A 21169-nucleotide genomic window follows, 5' to 3' on the forward strand; every position below is an offset into this window, starting at 1 on the left:
TATTTGGTAAAAGGTAGAATGTGTGAAAGTGAAAGTGCATGAGAAGCAGCTGGTTAGCTTAGCATAAAGAGGAGAAGCAGTTGGGGAAACTCAAAATGTCAACTATATTGTGTCAAACTATGGTCATTAAATGACAGTAAATGCAGACAAAAGGGGAGCGTCTGACAACATATGACACGGGAATAAAACACGGCAAATATGAATAAATACAAAGAAATCCCTGAGGGCTAAAAATCCTACTCATAAATAGCTTTAATTGCTTTGTGATTAAAGATGATTAAAGTCTTGTGTACAGTACTTAAAGTTCAAAAGGAAATGATTGCACAAGGTAATTGCAGTTTTTGTTCATCTAGCTAATGCAACTGAGCCAAATGGGAACAGATTCAGCTTTTCAACAGTGGAAATAAGCGTAGCATTGAGAGCACGGCTACGTACAATCGCTTGTTAACTACACGGAATAAATAAATGGATGTCAAATGCAACACCAATGCTGCATTAAATAAGATGTGCCGTTCAGATAAGAAAAGAGGGATTTTTTTCTTCGCTGGTCAATGGAGGGAAGGAAAAAGGCAGAATTGGTTTAGTTAGGGACGAGAGAACAAAGGATGGAATGCAGTACGTGGGGATGGAGGCGAGGATGGAAGAGGAAAAGGATGGAAAGAAGAGACAAAGATTTAAAAACAAAACAATGAAATAAAAGAAAAAGGCATTAAGGAAAACGGTATGTGGAAGTAGAGCAAAAGGAAAAGTTCTCCTCAATCAGGAGAGGTCGTTGAGCCGGTTGCCGTGTTCGATGACTGCCTTAGCAAACTGCTTGAAGACTCGGTCCATGTAAGTGCTCCGTCGAGGCCAGAGGCCCTCGAGGAAGCCAATGTGGCCGCCATGACAGGTAAGAAGTAGGGCGAGGTTGGGATTCTGCTTCACTGCCTCCACCGGAATGGCTGAAAAGGAGCAAAAGCACTCAGGTACTTCTTTAAAATGACTATTTCATGGCTTTTGTGTGAAATACTTTACATTTATAGAGCCATTATAAGTTGCTTTCAGAAAACAAAGACATGATAAATATAAATGAATGACCATTGTCAAATGAGTTCACATGAGTGAACGATTCTGTGTTTCTCAGCAAAGCAGCGTTTAGCTCTCATGTTGCCCAGTGATATTCCAGCACTGCACACAGGGACAGTGACTCGTTCTGGGTCTGGCCAGATCATGGCAACAGAAACATTGGGCTAGTAAAGTGAGACGGCACCAGGTACCAGGTACTATCCCTAATGGAGAAGCAAAAAAAAACAACTAATTGAGCTGAGCTAAGTCAAGTCGTGCTAGAACTGTGCTTCTAGTCCCCCACCCACCCCTGCACTGCTGCTGTATACACACAAACGCTCCCTCAGTCAAGTCTGATAATATTACTTGTTAGAGCCTGTTCTGAGATGAAAGACGCTGCATAGAAATAACATCATTGCATCATTTCTGTTCACCAAGACCAAACAGAAGAAAAAATCACAAAAAGTTACATACGGGAGCTTTAAGACTCGCATTACATTGGCAGCACATGGGTGGAACTCACCGTGAGACGGAGAGAAGACATCATCAGCAGCGTTCAGACACAGCATTGGCACTTGCACAGATTTCAGCCCATGGATAGGGCTGGCGTCGCGGTAGTAGTCATCGTTGGTGGGATAACCGAACATTATGGAGGTGAACCTCTCGTCAAACTCGCGGATGGTCTTTGCCTGCGGGAGCCGAGTAATGTGATTAACCTCTTGGCCATCCCGTTTAATCAGATTAGCATTTACGGCCGAGTGTCACTGAGAATAATTACCAACCTTCATGATATGATCAATGTCGTAGCATTTTTCAAGCACCGGTCTGTGTCTGTAGGGAAGAATGAAAAAACAAAAAATGCTGACATTTGAGTTCCAAATATTCAATTAAATTGTACATCAAAACCATGACCACGCATTATACTTATAATTATAACTAAATATGTCCATATTATATTATATATAACGCATATTATTCACTGTTGCCATGGTTTTTACAAATAATAAATCCAGCACCAGTGAAGTACATTTGCAAAAACTGTAAAAAAAATCGAACTATTTCCAATCATGTTATTAAAGCTCATGAAATGTTAAGCCCCGAGCACAAGAGGTGAGTTAGTGGCCACGTTAATCCCACTCCAGGCCTTGGCTGACCTGTGCACGGAGGCTTGCAGACAGCTAGTGAGGTAGGAGTTGAATAGGAATCGATCCAAGGGTTTTTCCAGCGAGGCGGTGCACTCAAACACATCCCAGCCCGCTGAGAAGACTGCGACACCTTTCAGGCAGGTTTTCCGGCCCTTACGCCCCAAATAATTGGCCAACATCATCCTAGGGAAGGTCGGGAGACGAGAGGAAGATTGGGGAAAAGGGAGAGACTGGGACCAATACACGCTGAAATGATACCACTCAAGTGACAACCCAAAGTAACATCATAAGAATGTGAAAGAGCCATGTGGAAGCTTTCCAACTGGAAGTTCACAGACGACACCTGCAACCAGCTGTCAATCACACCGGTGTCCACTCGTATGTGCCGTGCTTCATTACCTGTTTTTCTCTAAGTGAGAACATCATTTACAAAACCAACATCATTTACAATTGAAAAAGAGATGAAGCTAGCAATTGAGACCCTTAACTTGCCAGGAAAATGTTTACAGATGCTATACATCGAGTGAGAAGCTAATTTTCCCATTGACTTCCATTGAATGGTCTCTATTCAATAATGAGACTGGAAGATCTCTGAGCTTTGCTCATAATGCAGCGTTAGTTGCAGTCTCATTATCCACAGACCGAGTCATCACCAAATGAGGTACTCTTGTCTTGTCAGCAATATTATGTCTGAATGGCCCAGTCAGCTGTTAGTGAGTGGCTTCATTACCCGCCCATGGACACTCCAGCAGCCATGATTGGAGCAGCTTCATTGGTCCTCTGGACGTGCTCAATAACAGTCTCCAGGTCCTCTGTATTGGCTGCACAGTAGGTCCTCGGGGTCTAGGTGGGACAAACGGGACAAAACTCATGCTGTTGGTGTTAATTCCTCTTGTCAGGTATGAACTTCTTTACAAATATTCAAGAATTGAACAGCAACACAGCCCCAGTGGCCTAATGGATAAGGCACTGGCCTCCTAAGCCAGGGATTGTGGGTTCAAATCCCATCTGGGGTGAAACACATGTCATGTCTATAATGTTGATGGTAATGAATCCATTGCTATTTGTCTCATTAAACAGAACATATACTACCACTGTAAACTCTGCGATAAATAGTAATGCTATGTTGTGTTTTCTGCATTAATGTTTAACTCCATTGTCTGCTGAATGTACATTTTTCTTGAATTTGCAAATGGGCCTTTTTCCAGCTATTATTACCAAGGACATGATATTATTAAGGTGTTTGTAGTTAATAAGAGTTGTGAGGTAAAATAACCTGAGACTATTGATTCGTGGCTTATCAATCCCGGTCCTCTGGGCAGTCCATGTTTTAGATGTTTCCCTGCTCCAGCGCACCTAATTCAAATTGTCAGCTCGTCATTGGGCTCTGCAGATGCCTGATAACAATCCATTCAAGATTCCAGATAAACGTTATTGTCGCAGAGGGGAATTTGTCCTGGATAGCAGTGCCACTGCGGACGACGTTCCAATGAAAAACAAAATCAAATCAGGTGTGTTGGAGCAGGGGAACATCTAGAACATGCAGGCCAGCAGTTCACTGGTGAAGTACCGGATTCACGCAGAGACTCAGGTAAAACTCCGTCAAACTCCTGCTTTTCTTGCTCTGTTATGATTCTTAGGCCATAGAAGAGTAGAAATCACAACAAAGGAAGTAAGACATCGATAGTTAGGTATGGATTAGAATTCCCACTCAAATAAGGGAGAACATTTCCTCCTTAGTGCTAAGGTTTTTAATCTTAAACCTAAAGTACAGGTTGTCTGTGTTTTACCATACAGCTTCATGTTAGTTTTTTCATGGAATTCCCCACTGTTCTCGCTACAATAATGCTGGGAGACACAAGAGAGACATGATTTTCATTGGTATTTATTCATTTAAATAGCACTGACTGGTAAACTACAATCGATAGAGTACCTATTGATATTACTTCACCGATCAAACTCTCTGACTTCATCAGTCCTGCTCATCCAACTGTCTTCTTTAACATGGAAAAGCTGCTTTCTCTTTTAGTTTAGCTGACTCATGAAACAATATTCAGCACACATCCTCCCTTTGGACATTTTACAAATATGATCGTAAAATCTTCCAGCTTCCATTTGCAACTGTTAACTGTAATCTGTTTTAATGCCCTCTATTACATTCTGGGCATTCAGCTCTGCCACACTGCTGCGATTCAAATATCTGTACTACATTTATTTATGTTTGTCTCTGCTGTTATTGCTTTTACTCTCTCTCTCTTCATCATTGTACATTCTCAGTCATTTGTTGAGTTGAATGTACAGTTATGTCCAGCAGGCTGGGTGACAGTGGACACTTCACTGCAGTGGAGACGGAATAAGACAAAGACAACAGCGGGACACAGATCAGCCGCTGATTCAGATTTATGCCCACTGAGAGGAACATTAGATGGACTGTGGACAATCCCCACCGGCGATGAAACAACATTTGTGTGTTGGATGAGCTCTCGGTGTGGCAGAGTAGTGATGATATGATTAGATCACTGCGGTAAAGCTATCCGATGCTGTATTTTAACGCCCCCTCCTTACAAAGGCTTTTACTGTAAAAAACATCCACATTTTTCAAAATAAAACACAGAGAGCACCGTTTTTTTGAGTGCATATTTTTGAATGGGGGAAAAATAATGGAAATCCTCGCAGCTAAGTTTCAGAGACCTCGTGTGAGCAACTGTATAAAGAGAGTTCTCTAAAAGTTGTATTCAGCCCATTGATATCTACTCGCGTATTGGATATCAGATGTTTTTACTGTGCAGTTTTAAAGAAAACTTTGAGTTGAAAGTCCCATATTCACACTATTTAATCAAAACCAGTTCTGACCAGGACTGATTAGGTTGTGTTCAGGACATCTATGGCTACAGTTTTTGAGAAATGTCAAGGTAAATGTACATTTCAAAGTTGATATTTTGATTTAAAACGTGCAAATATGAGACTCTTAACTTAAAATCCCTCTGAAACAGTACAGTAAAACTGTCTGATATCCAGTGCACTAGTAGATATCAGTGTACAGTTGCTCAAAGTCCAGTTATTAGGTCTCTAACACATAGCTGTGAAGATTTTCACCATGTTAGATACTCGTGCACTCAAAGACACGGTGCTCTCAGTGTTTTTATTTTGAAAACCAGATCTCTTACAAATCAGCCTTAGTCATTGGATCACAGGCGTTTTACTGTACAAGCCTTTGTAAGGAGGGCTTTAAAATTCAGAGAGCGAGAGTGTCAGATAGCTTGACCGCAGTACGATTAGATCAGGGGGAGACAGCCGTGTGCATAAAGGACGTGCCTCTGTTCCAATAGTGCAGTTATCGGGAGCTCAGGCCCATTTTGTTGGCTAAATATACCCGGGTGTAAAAGGACAGATTAAGCCAGGTGTCGGAACAGCACGTGCATGACGAGGTCATATTTCAGCGGGCTAAGGATTAAAATACAGTATCTGCCTGAAATGTAATCCCCGCTGTGCGACAACATTGTCTGTGCGGCATCTCACTCGGCTCCCTGTGTGCTCCATGACACGAGTGCAACAAACAGATGCTGTGTGGATGGACAAAAGGACAACTTGACTTGGGAAGCTGTCAATATGTCCTTAACGGCCCTTTTCAGACCGTGTACACGTGTATGTCTGCTTTTTCCGAAAAACACATGACAAAAATGGACGAACGTGAGGTGAAAGGTTGAAGAGGCTGAGGCTCTTACCAGCAATGTTTCACCGGAAACGCCTCTGTTGTTGAACACCACACATCTGAAACAAACAAAACAGTTTACTATAAGTATTCTAAGTCTCAGTGTTGGCTCCATTATTCACTATATCTATTGATTATGACTGAAACAAGCTCATTGAGAGCTAAAGCAAAAAGTCCATGGATCAGCTGTTTGGTGGACTGAAAATTAAGCATTTTTTTGAAATGTTAAAGGTCCAGTATGAAAGAATTAGTGACACTAAAAGGTGAGACTACAGTGAAAACATTCTTTCATAACACCCCCCCACACACACACACACATCCTCTCTGCTGTTTCTCAGCTCTTCTTTCTTCATTTGCATCGTAAGATTCTGCTTTTTTTTCCCTGCTGGTTTGTCCAGTGCAAGATGGTGGCCTCCGTAAAGCAAGGCCCTTGCCTAATTACATATAAAAACATCCAATAATACACCTATGTGAACATAGTTATGTGTAGCACATTTAAAAAGATTCCTAAATGTTACACACTGGACCATTTAAGTGTTCTTTTAAAGCAAAAGGGAAGTAAAGGTAAGGTAAGGTAAGTACCTGTGAGTTTTGGACTGCTGTCATGAAGATATCGCCTTGGGTTTTAAGAGCATATAATTAGCATTTTTCTTTGCTATTTTTGCGGTGTGATAATATTCATCAGGCCTATGAAAGTTAGACGGTTAAACAGCAATGAAAATATAGAACATGTCACTTTAAACTGTAATTCCAGCTAAATTGATCGGATTACCCAGATTGTCAGATCGTAATTTTCGCAGGTCCTGATGTGCACATAATCTGAGTTCTCGTGCATGGCAAGGCCCTCAAATAGAAAGTGAAAGAGGAGGGGGGAAAAAAGAATGATCACAGTTGGTGCACTAAGTAGAGGCACAGCTGTGTGAAGATCATTGCGTTACAGCAGAGGCATCAGCAGCTCTCCTTGGCCCATGTTGTTTTTTTATCTGATGGGAGTCAGACTTGCTGTTTCCATCTGTGTTACTCAGCAGTGGGGAGGGGCCAAGAGGAGAAGGGTGTTGGGGTCTGACAGACAGACACACACATACACAAACTGCAGCATAGACCAGGATGCTGTTCTATGCTAAGCTGCAAAGCTTGTACAAGGATAAGCTGTAATTCATTAAGCTACACCAACAGGGGCGAGTGGTGGATGATGCTGAGTTTGCCAACTCTCTTCCCTTCCCTCCCCAAATCTGGGTGAAAGAGTGAATGCAGAGAATGCAGAAAGGACCACTTGGGGATGGAGAAAGAAACTGCCTCCCTTTGCAACTCTTCAAACTCGTGCTACGTTTGTCCTTTTGCAGAAGTAGCTTGTCACACAAAGCTTAGCACTACTTCATCTGTGCAACAGCGAGCAGCCATCATCCGTGCACTTCTGTAAAGTTAGAATCAACCCCGGTGCGACAGTGGCGTTATTTTCAAAAGAAGATAAATTAGTACACAAGGCACAGTAATGTTCGGGGTTTGCCCTGAGTGTGTGCTCAGTGCTGGACCTCAGCCAGGACCACCCACCTATAGCCCAGATCCCGGCTCTGTTGGACCATGTGCAGGATGTAGGACTCTCGGCTGGTACCGGTCAGACCGGGGAGAAGGAGGACTGTGGGCCTGGTCGCAGGGTTGGGATGAGAGAGGCTGTCGTCATTGTCGAACCAGTCCAAAGAGATCTGTCCTCCATCTGCTGCCTTAATAAGCTCACTGTATAGAGACGAGCGGGACATGCAAGTCAGCAACGCGGACATTTCTGTACATTATCATCTGTCAGTCTGACAGTCCGTGTGAGTTCAGTCAAATGTGTTCATGTATGCACACCAGCACGGGCAAAGACTGATCAGATTAAAGCACTCATACGTTTAGGGCTAACTGCACATCTGCTCACTAAATGATCATAAAAAGGTCAATAATATTCTGCTTCCATCCTTTGTGCATTTGATTCTCTCTGTTCAGGTTCAGAGCGTTCTCTAACGGCTGCCTCATTTCCCTCGTGATCAGCAACACACAGCAAGTAGAGGAGGAGGAAGGCACTGCACCAGCGGGTTCTCATGCTCAATCACTTTCTGGACTGTACAACTGCAGCCCGGCTGGCAGATGAGGTAATTCATCCCCAGCACCAGTGCATTTTAAAAACCTGCACTGCACACAAACACAGGCAGCGGCGCAGGGGCCAACTTGGCAGCACCGGTGGTAAAGACATCAGCGTGAAATTACAGAACCGCCATGGATTATGCACCTGCCTTTAAAGTCGGTGGGGGGGAAGGGAGGGGGGGGGGCAACGTCCCGAGTGTCCGTTGCACAAAGCTGGAGGCGAGCTGCAGCCAGTCGTCAGCTCGGACGACAGGGAGAGTGAAATTTCACCCAGACTGCGTATATAAGACAAATCAGGACAGTTTGCACAGTGTCTGTCATTGAGTTGACCTGATGTAACTCCATTATGTGGGGATGCCCTAGTGTCCCCGAGGGATATGTTATAAGAACTTGGGCAAATGTGACTATTAATTATATTAAATACCAAAGACTGTAGTTGGACTATAGGATGGATACAGTCGGAATAATGCGCCACAAACAACATGAAACATGCACTATTATTATTAGTAGTAATAGTATTATGTGGAACAATTTTGATTAATACCAAAATGCTTAGTCTTAAGTGACTTCATATAAATTAATGTTAAGGTTGAGGTATACAAGTTATGTTCAAGTTGAATAAAACAAAACATTTACATGATGTGACTTTTTTCTCTCTTTTAATTCAGCTCTAACTAACTGCAACAGCACTTGACTTCATCACATATTAAATATACATTTTGTTCTGTTTACACACACACGTTCACAAGCCAAGTATGGCCATGGAAAAATAAGTAACGGAACACGTGAACCGAACTGTGTGAGAATCTTAACAAGTAATAAACAGTAATAATTAAAAAAAGTCAGGTTCTGTTCATTCCTTTTAATCTCCTTTACACTCAGGAGCCAACACACAGTGGCACTTAGAGTAATCTTTAACAGAATGTACATTATCAAGCAGCGGGGCAGAGCGATCAAAGCCTGGGATTTGTTTCCAGCTGTGAAACTGAAAAACAAAGAAATCAAAGACGCAGTACAGTTCATGTACGGACCAACTTGTTTGATATAATTATCAGTGACACTGTGAGTGATTAGAAACACACACAAACGCCATCTGCTTGCAAATACAAACACATTTAGTGTGTAAACAGGAACAACTCGAGGTTTTGATCATCGGTACATCAGTTACGGTGATAACTTACTTTCTGTAAACAACCCGAGGTTTCGCTGTGAGAAAGGGTCTCAGCAGAGTCTGGATGCGGCTTTCCCAGCACCAAAAGGTGGGGTAGTAGGTCTCTGACACCACCGGACAATGGTCCCTCAGGAACTGGCAGAAGTTCTTACCCCCCGAGATAAGCTGTGGTTTCTGGAAAACACATGTGTGAGGCACTTTGAGTCAAAATCATGACACTTTTTTATACAGTATATGCAGATTGACTCCTCCAATATGCATTTTAGATTTGACCTTATTGATACCACACTCGGGCACGTGAGTTTTCCTCCTACATGACCAAAAACATGCAGAAGTTAATTTGGACACTCTAAATTGCCCCTAGTTGTAAGTGAATGGGTACAACGTGTGCACAAATTGTCAAATATACTGTATATACAGACGTGTTGGGCAGTTATGACGTGTTATGAGTAGTCACAGGAGTAGTTTAACGCTATTTCTTTGTAGCATTATGGTAACGTCAATGTTAATTAGATTAGATAACTCGAGCAAGGTTTTTCTAAGCACTTCAGAACTTCCTGGTGCAGAGTGACTTTATTGGTGGAATAGCAGATTATTGACCAAAGGGTATAAAAAGACCTGCAACCTCTACTTTCACAATGGATGAGGATGGACTATGATAGAGATAAGGTTATTCATTTAGCAGTGAAGTGTTACTATGTGTGTGTTAAGCAGTATAATAGTCTGCAGTAGCTAGGCAGTATCATCCTCAGCTGCTTTACTTTATTTATGTAACATTATGTAAAAAGGGTAAATTAGCAGAACTGCAACAAAAAAAGTCAGAGGGTAATAAAATAAAGTTATATAATAAGAAGGCAGCAGGACACTGCGGCAGTTTCAGCTGTTTCATTTTAGGTGTTGTGAGGCGTCTGTCTAACTTTGCAAGTTTTTTTTTAAATGCAGTTTTGAAACACATCACAGTGACTCTCACATCTCATCACATGATGAGGTATGAAGTGACGAGTTAAGAGTGGAATTCAGACTGGGAAAGCACTACGTCAGTGGATTTAATAAACCTCAGCATTTGGAATTATTTGGATAGATAGATAGATAGATAGATAGATAGATAGATAGATAGATAGATAGGCAGACAGACAGACAGACAGACAGATAGATAGATAGATAGATAGATAGATAGATAGATAGATAGATAGATAGATAGATAGATAGGCAGACAATGACAAAATTATACAGTAAGTACACATTTATTAAATAACGTGTTCTAATGTTCTAATAATGAATATAATAATGCAAACCTACTCTATCTGCCAATTAGGTAAATGCTAATAATATATAATATGTAAGATAGATGGATAGAAAGATAGACATTTATTAAATAACAGATATGGGTCCTTCTATGGTAAAAGTCAGTTTAACAATAACATGAATGACACAGTAAGTATACATTAATTAAATAACACATATGGTGTAATAATAACTAATAATAGATCATATTATAACTAAATGAGAAAAGTACATTTTGTCAAAGTTTTGAAGGAGATTTTGACATTCAAAGTTTTTCTGACTGATCAGCCTTCAAGTATCTGAGAAGGACATTTGTAAACCTACACTATCTGCTGATTAGGTAAATAATATCATATCTAATATTTATTATTATTATAATAATAGATACATTATTATCATTGTTGCCGATGATGCAGTAAATGCTTCCCTCTTTTCCCCACAGTCAATGTTGGTGCGGTTTGTGTTTAAACCTGACCGCAGCCTCTGGTGTGACTTTGTGCCCAACACGCCATCTTACTGTCCAGCATCCCATAACCGGCGCCGGTAATTGTATCGCTATGCATTCATTTAATGCAGTTATAATTCTAAGTGTTGTTGCTCATGGATGGAGGAGAATAATCATGATCCAAAGCAAGTTTTCCTCTGCCTGACATCATCAGCATCATCACCTCTCTTCGGAACCGGCGAACCGGTGCAGGACAGGAGCGAAACGTCCATCTATGACGTGCCTCACACCTCTGTTTCACCAGCTGTGTGTGTGTGTGTGTTAGACGGCTTCGCCTCATTAAATCCTGTTTGCAGAGCGACTCACCTTCGCTACTGAGATCAAGTAGTAGCAGGTGTAGGCTGCGCTAAAGCCCAGCACCAGGGACAGCCCCACTCCCGAGCCGAAGAGTCCAACTTTCACCTGATTCTCCAGATAATGCGACAGGTCCCGGGTCAAAATGTTGAAATTGAAGTCCAGCGAGATCATCGCAAAGCTCCCGGTTGTTGTTGTTTCGCCTCCGGTGTGCAGCAAGGACAGCGGCCAGCTCTGTGGATGTTCAGCTCAGCTGTGTGTCAGTCTGCGAGCCTTCAGTGAAGGAGACAGTCAAGGACCTCATGTAACCGAACCGGCGAGTGGTGGCGCTCTCTGACCACCTATCACTGCGCACAGTCCAGCACACAGTCGCCCCCTGCAGGCCACAGGGAGGATGTGTATGCTCGGTGCGGTCAGGCACTGGGACAGTGGGGATCATGTGGAAACCAAGCCTGTTCAAATGGCGGCCTGGGGCCCACATTTGGCCGTAGAGCAACCCCTGAGAGGCCCAGTCTGTGGTCCCACCAGAAATACTGAGAGAAAAAAACTAGACTGACCATGAATGCAGCACTAAAAGGTTTGATAGCACTGACGGTTCTTTTATATTCTGCACTCTCACATCATATCTTATGTTATTTCAAAGATAAACAAATACTGTTGCTTAAATTTAGATTCTATGGGTGAGGGTTCATTCCTTCGAGTTGCAAATGTGCGTCAAATATGACAAACACATTTATATATATACATATATACATACATATATATATATATATATATATATATATATATATATGTGTGTCAAAATGTGTGTGTGTATATATACTGTATATACATACAGTATATATACACACACACATTTTGACTTTATTCTCAGAATTCTGACTTTAAACTAGTTTATTTCAATGTTTTTGTATTGGTTTGTTTGAAATTAACAACTAATGTGTGTATACTTGTGTGATTATTTAAATGGTTTTCAGTTTTTATGTAGTAAGGGGAGTAATTCGGCCTTTTCTTAAATCTTAGAATGAGTTGATGACATTATTTTGTCGGTGGATCAGTGGTAGACCCAGTCGTCTTTTGAAAGGTCAAGGGTACAGTCCAAAGCTCCTGTAGTCACATCGTCACAAATTAATTGGTGTGAATGCGTCTACAGACCCGACTAAAATAATCAATTTCTTTGATTGATTTATTTGTAATAATAAAGCTCCAGTGTGTATCTTGTGTCACCAAAACAATGCTCGGGTCACTTCCCTCCCAGGCTCCATGCCGCAGGTGATCCTGCACAGATTTCTCTCGGTCCATATTCCAACAGTTCTCTTTCAACATTTGATTCAACCCGCATTTTTTCAGAAAACCATAGATAATCATAATTCCTGAACCTGAAGTTCACTGCCATCTCAGTTTAATTTCAAAAGCAAAAGTCCAGGACAATTCTGATGAGGCATTCCAAAATATGCCCTAAAATGGCAGAATTGACCTCTATTGTCACTCAATTTAGACCCGTTTCCACAAGCAAATTCCACTTCACTTACTCACCATGTGTGTACGTCTGATCTTTACATGTACACATCAATGGCAGTGACCAGGTTATTTTCAATGTAGTTTTATTTATTTATGGTTTTCTTTTTTTTTCAAAGCAGGAAAATGGTCACAAACAAAACAGCATAAAATAAATTTAAAAAAAAAGGGTTAAACAAGGTTAATCATCAGTTATTTTGATAATCAGTTTATCATTATTAAAAACAAGATTTCTGATTGTCTTAAAATAAATTAAATACAATTTCATGGACCAAACGATTGCTGATTCATGGAGAAAATTAATTGATTATGAATATAATCGTTAGCTGCAACTCAACTACGGTGGCCTTGAAGTGCAAATCACCAACACAAATAGGAAAACACAACAACATTAACGGAAACACAACACAACACTCCAAATATTTCCTGTTGTCAGAATAAGTATTTTCAATGTTTGATCTCCGTGTTTATGTTTGTGAGAGCACTTTAATTCCATTTGAATGTGACACCCTTCCTTTGTTCATTTTGATTTATTTATTTATTAAGTACTTTTTGCTCACGTGTGTTTATATAGTTGGTCAAAATTTCATCAGACTGCCAAGGTTGTGCTGAAAAAAAGGGACATAAGAAGACTATATTGCACATTATTATAGCCTCTGTCTGTACGTTTTAATATAGTAATGGAAAAACGAATCCAAAATGCTCTGAGTTCTAAGGAATTTAGCTTCTTGTTTCCGTTTTAAGAATGTGAAATTTGGCAAGAGTTTTTTTCTGTGGTCTCCTTTACCTTGCCTGTACAGTAATTGTGTGTGTACATTTAGTACTTTTAAGTCATTGAAAGTACATTTGTCAAGAAGACATTCTGTTAGAGTGGCAAGTGGATATAGTCATGATTTGAACATCAAATTATTTTGCCAAATAGTAAAACTACATATCACGAGTGAAAAAAGGTTTGTCCTAAACTCTGCTGTGAGAGGCACACAGTCCAATTTTTTGTGAAAATACATTTGTTCTGTCCACTAGGGGCAGACTAGTGTTAGGCTCCCAATAAGCATATTTAAATATGGCAGCAAAGCATGCAGACATGGTCAAGACAACCTTAGCATCAGAATGGGGAGAAAGGTGACTGAACATGTCATAGTTACTGGTCGGAGTATTTCAGAAATTGCTAATCTACTGAGATTTCAAAAATAGAGAAAAATATCCAGTGAGTGTCAGTTATCTGGGAGGCCGGAGGAGAATGACCAAACTGGTTACAAGGATGTTAAAGGTAGCGGTTACTCAGATATTGTAATGGAGTTTCTGCTATATGATTGCTGGTTTAGGTATTCATGTAATATACACATTTGTTTATACGGTGCCATCCAAAGGTATTGGAACAGTGAGTTCAATTCCTTTATTTTTGCCATAGACTAAAAACATTTGGGTTTGACATAGAAAGGTGAATGTGAGAAAAAAGATGAACATTTCAGCTTTTACTTCCAGGTATTTACATCTGGATCTGATACACAACATAGAAGATAGCACCTTTTGTTTGAACCCAGCCATTTTTCATGAGTTTTGGTCCATCTGACTGACAGGTGTGTTGTGTTACCCAGGTGTGTCCTATTACATTGTTTATTCAAACAATAAAAAGCATTGAATGGCTATGCTCAGTTGTAACCAGAAGACTGTGTCCTTTTTAGTCGATGGTGTCCTGTGACCACATGACTACAACTTAATTGCTGTATGTGGGCTGACTAGTATGTAAAAACCTCTAATTTCACAGTGAAACTGCAGGTTAAGAGGCAATCTGTGTGTGTGTGTGTGTGTTGTGTGTGGATCTGAGGACAAATTCAGCGGGTGATTTCAGACCTGTAGTTTGTGCTGTCTTTGTGTGAAAAGATCAGTCACGTTGGATGCTAATACTAGGTCTGATTTGGGTTCAAATGCTTTCTGGGGGCCCCTTTATAATGCTGGGCCCTGGGAATCGTTTCCACAGACGCAACAACCCTGTTAAAGTGTCCACGCCATTGAGTGGTAAATTAAATATGAATATGAGTCACTGAGCACACTCAGCATCTGAAATGAATACACTCCACAGCGGCGGAACAGTGAACAGCCCCAGGAGCTCCACAAACCCACAGAGACACAACCTTCTCCTGGTTCACAGTGTGTCAATTGGTAATTGAATTAACGTTTTTTTTTTTTTTGTTCAATAGTATATGCAGTGCATTTTTAAAGCATGCAATAAAGCAACAGCTGCATTGTTAAATAATCTTTGGGCTTTTTACTGAGACTTATAAATGTTTTAGATGTGCTTTCTATAATTTGTTAGAACTTATCATGCAAAGTTTAGATGTGACTGAGATTCAAACTGTGTCATAAATGTTTTGTAAATGTTTCCCAAAACACTGCTCTTAATGTGATTTCATTTATTTTTATTTTTAAAATGTCACAGTTCATTTTGTAATTCTGCATATTAATTAATGTGCATACTTTTAGACTGATTTCTCAAATTGGCAACGGCAAACTTATCTTCCTTGTAAACACAGCAGAAGTGATAGAATATAGACAGAATACTAAATATGTAATGTAAGCTATTTTTTTTGAAAATAATACATTTGGTTATCACGTCATTAAATTATATAACCTTGTTTAGTGTTTTAATTACAGTTTTCCATGTTTTCATTTACTTAGTTTTTGATTTAGTTTTATTTATGACTGGTTTTGTAATTAGCATCATACATTGTTTGGGTTATACATGTTTTATAGTGCAGTATACATCATTGTTATTGCAGTATAATGATGAAATAGTGTGTTTCTCTCTCTCTCTCTTGACTAAAATAGACAAGTGTTTTTTTTTTTAAAAAAAAAATTGTCCTGAGAGTAAAGTTTTTTAATCAATTTTTAAACGAGAGTGACGCAGGGACGCACGTGCGCCGTGGGCCGAACCGTTGCTTGTTTTCCCAGCCTCTCTCGTCTCGTCTTCGGGCTTTTCCGTTTTCCTCCGTAGCTAGTTGTTGCTCGTCTGAGATCTGAACGATGATTGACAATAATGGCGACGCGTTCATCCTAAGTTGACTCCAGGGAACCATCTCTGGTTGACAAAGTGAACGTCTTGGATGGATCGTTCGTGCCAAACACTACACCATTAAGGATAAACAGCCACAAACGGATTACTTTGATCTCAGCGACAAAGACTTGCTAGCCCAGATAGGTTTATCCTGCTAGCACTGCGATAGTTAGCAACTCGTATTGCTAGCCTGCTAAGTTGAAGAGGAGGTATTCTTCTGTGTGGAGTGGAGGAGAGGGACAGGGAGCTTGCTAAGTAGCACGGTCTAGCTAACCCATATATGTAACAACTAAATGGGTGTTTGTGACATTTAGTTTCGTATTATCGAAGGCAACACCGATGTGGCACTGGCTTGCAACGTTAACGTTAGCTTGTGGGAGAAGTTGAGTTGTCCAACAGTATCCTTAGGTTGCTAACTAAGGCAGCAGCAGGCTAGCTTTGTGGATTGTTCCAGTCTCTTTCCTGTCTGGACTTGCTGCTACCACTTGCGTTTGGAAACTGTCCACCGTCGCACCGTTAACTAAGCTGGCTAGCAAACACTGCTAGCTCGCTACTTTTGTAAGAATAACTGTGGCATTGTCGAGATCTCTTCGTAAATGACCACCGGCAGGAATAACCGGGCGATGATGGAAGGAGTCGGGGCGAGAGTGGTGCGCGGACCGGACTGGAAGTGGGGGAAGCAGGACGGAGGAGAGGGACATGTTGGCACCGTCAGGAGTTTTGAAAGTCCAGAAGAGGTGGTTGTTGTCTGGGATAATGGGACGGCTGCTAACTACCGTTGTTCTGGAGCATACGACGTGAGGATATTAGACAGTGCACCAACAGGTAACTTTACACTAACTGATTTTGTTTGTTTGAATAATTTGAGACTCGCTTCCTGCGATGCTAGCACAGTCTTTTGTTGGCTATAATTAGGGGGCTACGGTCGCTTCGTTGAAACTGGGTGGACGACGAGACTTAACTTTTGCTGTTATTACAAGATTAAATTACTGTCGTGACGCAAACCGTCTAACCATATTAGTTTTGTTTAAGAAACTTTAAGTGTCTAAACTCATTAGAGGCAGCAAATTAGTTGTGGTTGATGAAAACATATGTGATAAACGCAGGCATGACTTCCCAGACTATTTGCACAACATCAAGTCGACTGTGTTAATGATGATAATGATAATAATTAGAGCTGCAAACCTGGAAATCATGATTTTTCCAAATGTCTTGTTTTGTCATCAAACCAAACTGAGTTTTAATGATTTCTTTGTTACATGGAGCAAAAAAAACAGTAACTATGCACAGCAGCTGAACAATCAGAATACTTGTCCTAATGACTATGAAACGCACTGAAACTGATTATTAATATAGTTGATTCATTTAGTAATTGTTTCAGCCCTAATAATAATAATGTGTGTGCGTATATAGATGTTACTATTTCTGTATTCTGTATTTAATTAATTATGCAGCATATTATATGCTTCTCTTTTTTATTTATTTGTTCTGCACATATGGCCCCGCTTCTTGTAATACTTAAATACAGTTTAAATTGGAAATACTATCTGAAAAGATACCAGACCACTCTGAGTAAAAGATAATGCTTATAATCTGTGTCAAACATCCAATGTTTCCATGGTCAAAGTCAGTTTTCTGTCAACATACTTGCTACTCTAGATAGAAGATGTGAAAACAATCTCCCTGTTCATTATAATAAAAAAATTAACATAGTATGTTCATGTGTGCATCAGCATACACATACACTGATCACTCATTTCATGACTTGTGATTAACAAGTCATGAAATGAGCAGTTGGATTTTCTGTAGTTCCTTTTCTCATTGTGATGTATCATTCCTTCCTCTTTAGAGTTTTTCCCCCAGTTGGTATCTGTGATGTTGCATTATTGCCCTCTCCTCTTTCCTCTTTTGCTTCTTTCTCAGTTTTGCGATCTCCCGTTCATATTATTCCTGTATAGAAAGGTGACAGAGTGGGTATGTCATATTAGGGCTTAACAATTAGGGTAAAATATCGATTTTATATTTTTACTGTATTATAGATTTAACACAAGGCGGAGCCTTACCACATCGGCAATACCGTCAAAATATTATCTACTCTACTAAATCAACAATATACATTGTTATGTATTCCATTGTAAAATTGGCAAACAGCATAGAACAATCATATATAGAACAATTGCAGTCTTTGTGATTCTTTGTTCCACCCCAAGCCAAATGCTTGGGGCGCAATTGTTATGACTTCTTATAGATTAAATGTAATTGTTTACACACATTGTGTTGATTTCACAATGTTGTGAAGTATGTGTTATTATTTGTGTAATGTACATGTACTATGACATGATTACTAAAGTTGGATAATACTTCCCCCCCCCCCCAGGCATCAAGCACGATGGAACCATGTGTGACACCTGCCGTCAACAGCCCATCATTGGTATTCGCTGGAAATGTGCTGAGTGCACCAATTACGACCTTTGCACAACCTGTTACCATGGAGACAAGCATCACCTGAGACATCGGTTCTACCGGATCACCACCCCTGGCAGTGAGAGGTTAGTTAACCCAGCAACATTTGACATTATTAAGCCTCACTGTACACTCATCAATGATGAAATCAACACAAGGAAGCTCGGTAAACTCTGCTCTTCACAGGGATTGGCCGGTCTGCCCTTTTTACTCCCATAGTTTAGCTTTATGCGGCTTTACGTGTCTGACATTTGTGAAGTCTTTTTGTGCACTCTCTCTTTCAAGCAGACAGAATCTACTGTATCTCTGCTCTCAGGCTTCAGTTGCCCAGCAACAACAATTTTGTATTAATGCAGTGCTCTCTATTTATTAATTTTTTTCAGCTAATATCCCCACCAGAGTAAAGGTGTTGCTGAATTGTCCCACCTAATATATTTTTTCAATGTAAAACACTTTATCTTCCTTCAGTAAGATCGATGCAGCTGTTATGAGTTGCCAGTTATGATAAGGACAGACACTCTTAAACTTTGGTGAATCTCAAACAAAACTGCTTGAAGGTTACAGATGTCAGACATGTAATAGAAAATAATTAACTAGACAAAATATGATGTTGATATTCTATTCAAATACATACCTGTTAAGTATGTTTACAAATTTGTAATTTTAGAAATTGAGACACAGGAACCAAATTGTAATAGCTGAGCTTAGCTAAGAGAACGTTCATTAGGAAGCTTTCTTTATGTGGGCCATTTTGATGTGAACAATTTGAGTAAGTTTGGCCAACAGATGTTTATCAGTGTTGTTGTTATTATTATAATAACTTCAGTATGTCATTTAGAAAAATAAGACAAACACGGATATACTGAGCATCAGTGTCGCTCTATCATGAAATTCTTAACTTGCAACAATATGAGGAAACGACATAATTGTAATCTCAGTAGAGATTAAGTGGCTCACAGCAGAGAGTTGGTAAAAGCTGGTTCTGTACCACTCTGCCGTGTATATCTTGTTCTTTTTTATAGAAGGACCTACTTTAAAATTCTATAAAATAAGTTAAAAAAAGTTTTAAATTTAAGCTAAATATGCAAACAAATCCAATTTAAGTGAAATGGACTTATAAAACTTCTATAAGACTACTGAAGTGTATTGGGGGAGGGGGGGATACATGTGATGCATATATGTATGTTTTAGGCTCCTCCTTGTTTTTTGTGGAGTAATTGGCAGCCTTTTAGCCTCCTAATTATGGCGCATTTCCACCGGCTCTACTCGCCTTGGCACGGCACGTCACGTCACGATTAGGTTGCATCTCCACTACAAAAAAGTACCTACTTAAGTGGTTGGAGTCATCACTGCACGGCTGAGTGAAACTGTGGTGACTTGTTTTATGCGGTGACTTTTTATACGCGACACACACACACAAGTGACCAGTGACTTTACACCAGACTTCTGTAGTTGTTGGAGATTAACCCACGTTTTTAGGATTGTTAATTAGTTTTAATTTATATACAATTCGGCAATGTTCGGCTTGATTTCTGTCCACACGTCTCCGGAGTACAGCCTCCTACTCCACAGACGGCAGCGGTCTGTGGCTCGCAATCAGCGGCGCTGTCCCTAAATACACCACTCCACTTTATAAGACTTCTGTTAAATATAGAGATTTCCCTGGTTGTTGTTGGAGATTAACCCACGTTTTTAGGATTGTTAAGTAGTTTTAAGTGATCTACAGTTCGGCGCTGTTCGGCCTGATTTCTGCGTGGGACGTCTCTTCCTGTCACGGGACTCTGGCACATAGTACCTACTTAAGCATGCTTGGAACCTCGCTGGAGCATGTACTAAAAATAGTACCTGGTACCAGGTACTAGGCTAGTGGAAACTAGTTAGTTTTAGTTCAGGGTAGTCCGGGTGGTTGATGCAAGAATTGACACTTGTTACAATGTAATTCATTAACAGTTGAAGTAGTTAACTGTTGGCCTTAAGCCTTTGATTAAATTAAATATTCTCGCAAGGAAAGGAATGTGGCTTTGTGGCCCTTCTGATGTTATTTTGTTCTTTAGATAAAAGCTACCATGGACACTTTGATATATTTTACAGCTATGATAGATAAAGGGATTGGAAGATATGTACTGAAAAATATCTAGCAATTTGATGGATGTGTCCGTTTTAGAAGCTGCACTTTAGGTTTTGGTGTAACAAGGTTTTTTGACCGTCAGGTCACCACGTGACATTAGGTTGCGTTGTCTTACTGTTGGAATCTATAGATCGTCATTCACAAACTGAACATCGAGGGAATATCTCTATGTGTTGTTGATCCTCGAGAAGCATGGATAACCATGGATAGAAATGTATGGCAAGTGGAAATAAATGTGCACACCTGTCACACATCTCTCTCGCCTTCGTGATTGATGAATCACAACAGTACCTACGTGTCAAGCCAATTGAAACCTGCTTACAGCAAACGACTATTCAGTGGCTTTGGAATTAAGTGTACTTTCACCACTACAGTAACACTCAGACGAGTCAGAGCTTTTGTCATTATAAATAATGTGTGCGTGTTATTTGGTGACCAGACAAAAACATCTCCACCAAATCAAACGTCTTCAGAAGGTTGCATAAACGACAGTGCTGCTTGTTTGACAAAGAGTATGATTTAGTGCTGGAAGAGAATGTTGTAATTGTATGTAATAAACAGCGAGTGAGACAATAAAAAGGCAACTTCCTTGTAGTGTAAAACACTTGTCTGTGATAAATGTTTTAGATGGATAATTTTAAAAGAATACACTATGCATGTACAGCGCAGTGTTTTCCCATCATTTACTTGGACCATTTCCATGTGCTTTATACTACTACTACTAACCCC

The 21169-nt window shown here is 40.2% G+C and overlaps 2 protein-coding genes and 1 non-coding gene across 7 annotated transcripts in view; 2 read left to right on the top strand and 1 right to left on the bottom strand.

The window, feature by feature from the left end:
• Positions 1-548: 548 nt before the first annotated feature.
• abhd3 (abhydrolase domain containing 3, phospholipase) lies at positions 549-11578 on the bottom strand. The gene is made up of 9 exons (XM_058637358.1): positions 11289-11578; positions 9204-9367; positions 7453-7635; positions 5915-5960; positions 2920-3032; positions 2199-2372; positions 1827-1875; positions 1568-1733; positions 549-941 (listed from the first exon to the last, which is right to left on the bottom strand). The coding sequence occupies exons 1-9, from the start codon at positions 11448-11450 to the stop codon at positions 760-762; spliced, it is 1239 nt and encodes a 412-aa protein (XP_058493341.1). The 5' UTR covers positions 11451-11578; the 3' UTR covers positions 549-759.
• On the top strand, positions 3133-3205 carry trnar-ccu (transfer RNA arginine (anticodon CCU)). Its single transcript has one exon. It is a non-coding gene; the product is annotated as a tRNA-Arg (tRNA).
• A 4185-nt stretch (positions 11579-15763) lies between the features above and the next one.
• Positions 15764-21169, top strand: part of mib1 (MIB E3 ubiquitin protein ligase 1) — a 55621-nt gene continuing 50215 nt past the window's right edge. For all 5 annotated transcript variants that reach the window (XM_058653067.1, XM_058653154.1, XM_058653234.1 and 2 more), the window contains exons 1-2: positions 15764-16674; positions 18227-18398. In XM_058653067.1, coding sequence (XP_058509050.1) covers positions 16446-16674; positions 18227-18398 — 401 coding nt within the window. In that variant the 5' untranslated portion in view covers positions 15764-16445. The remainder of the gene's footprint in view (positions 16675-18226; positions 18399-21169) is intronic.

This window comes from Solea solea, chromosome 1 (assembly GCF_958295425.1).
Source record: "Solea solea chromosome 1, fSolSol10.1, whole genome shotgun sequence".
NCBI lineage: Eukaryota > Metazoa > Chordata > Actinopteri > Pleuronectiformes > Soleidae > Solea > Solea solea.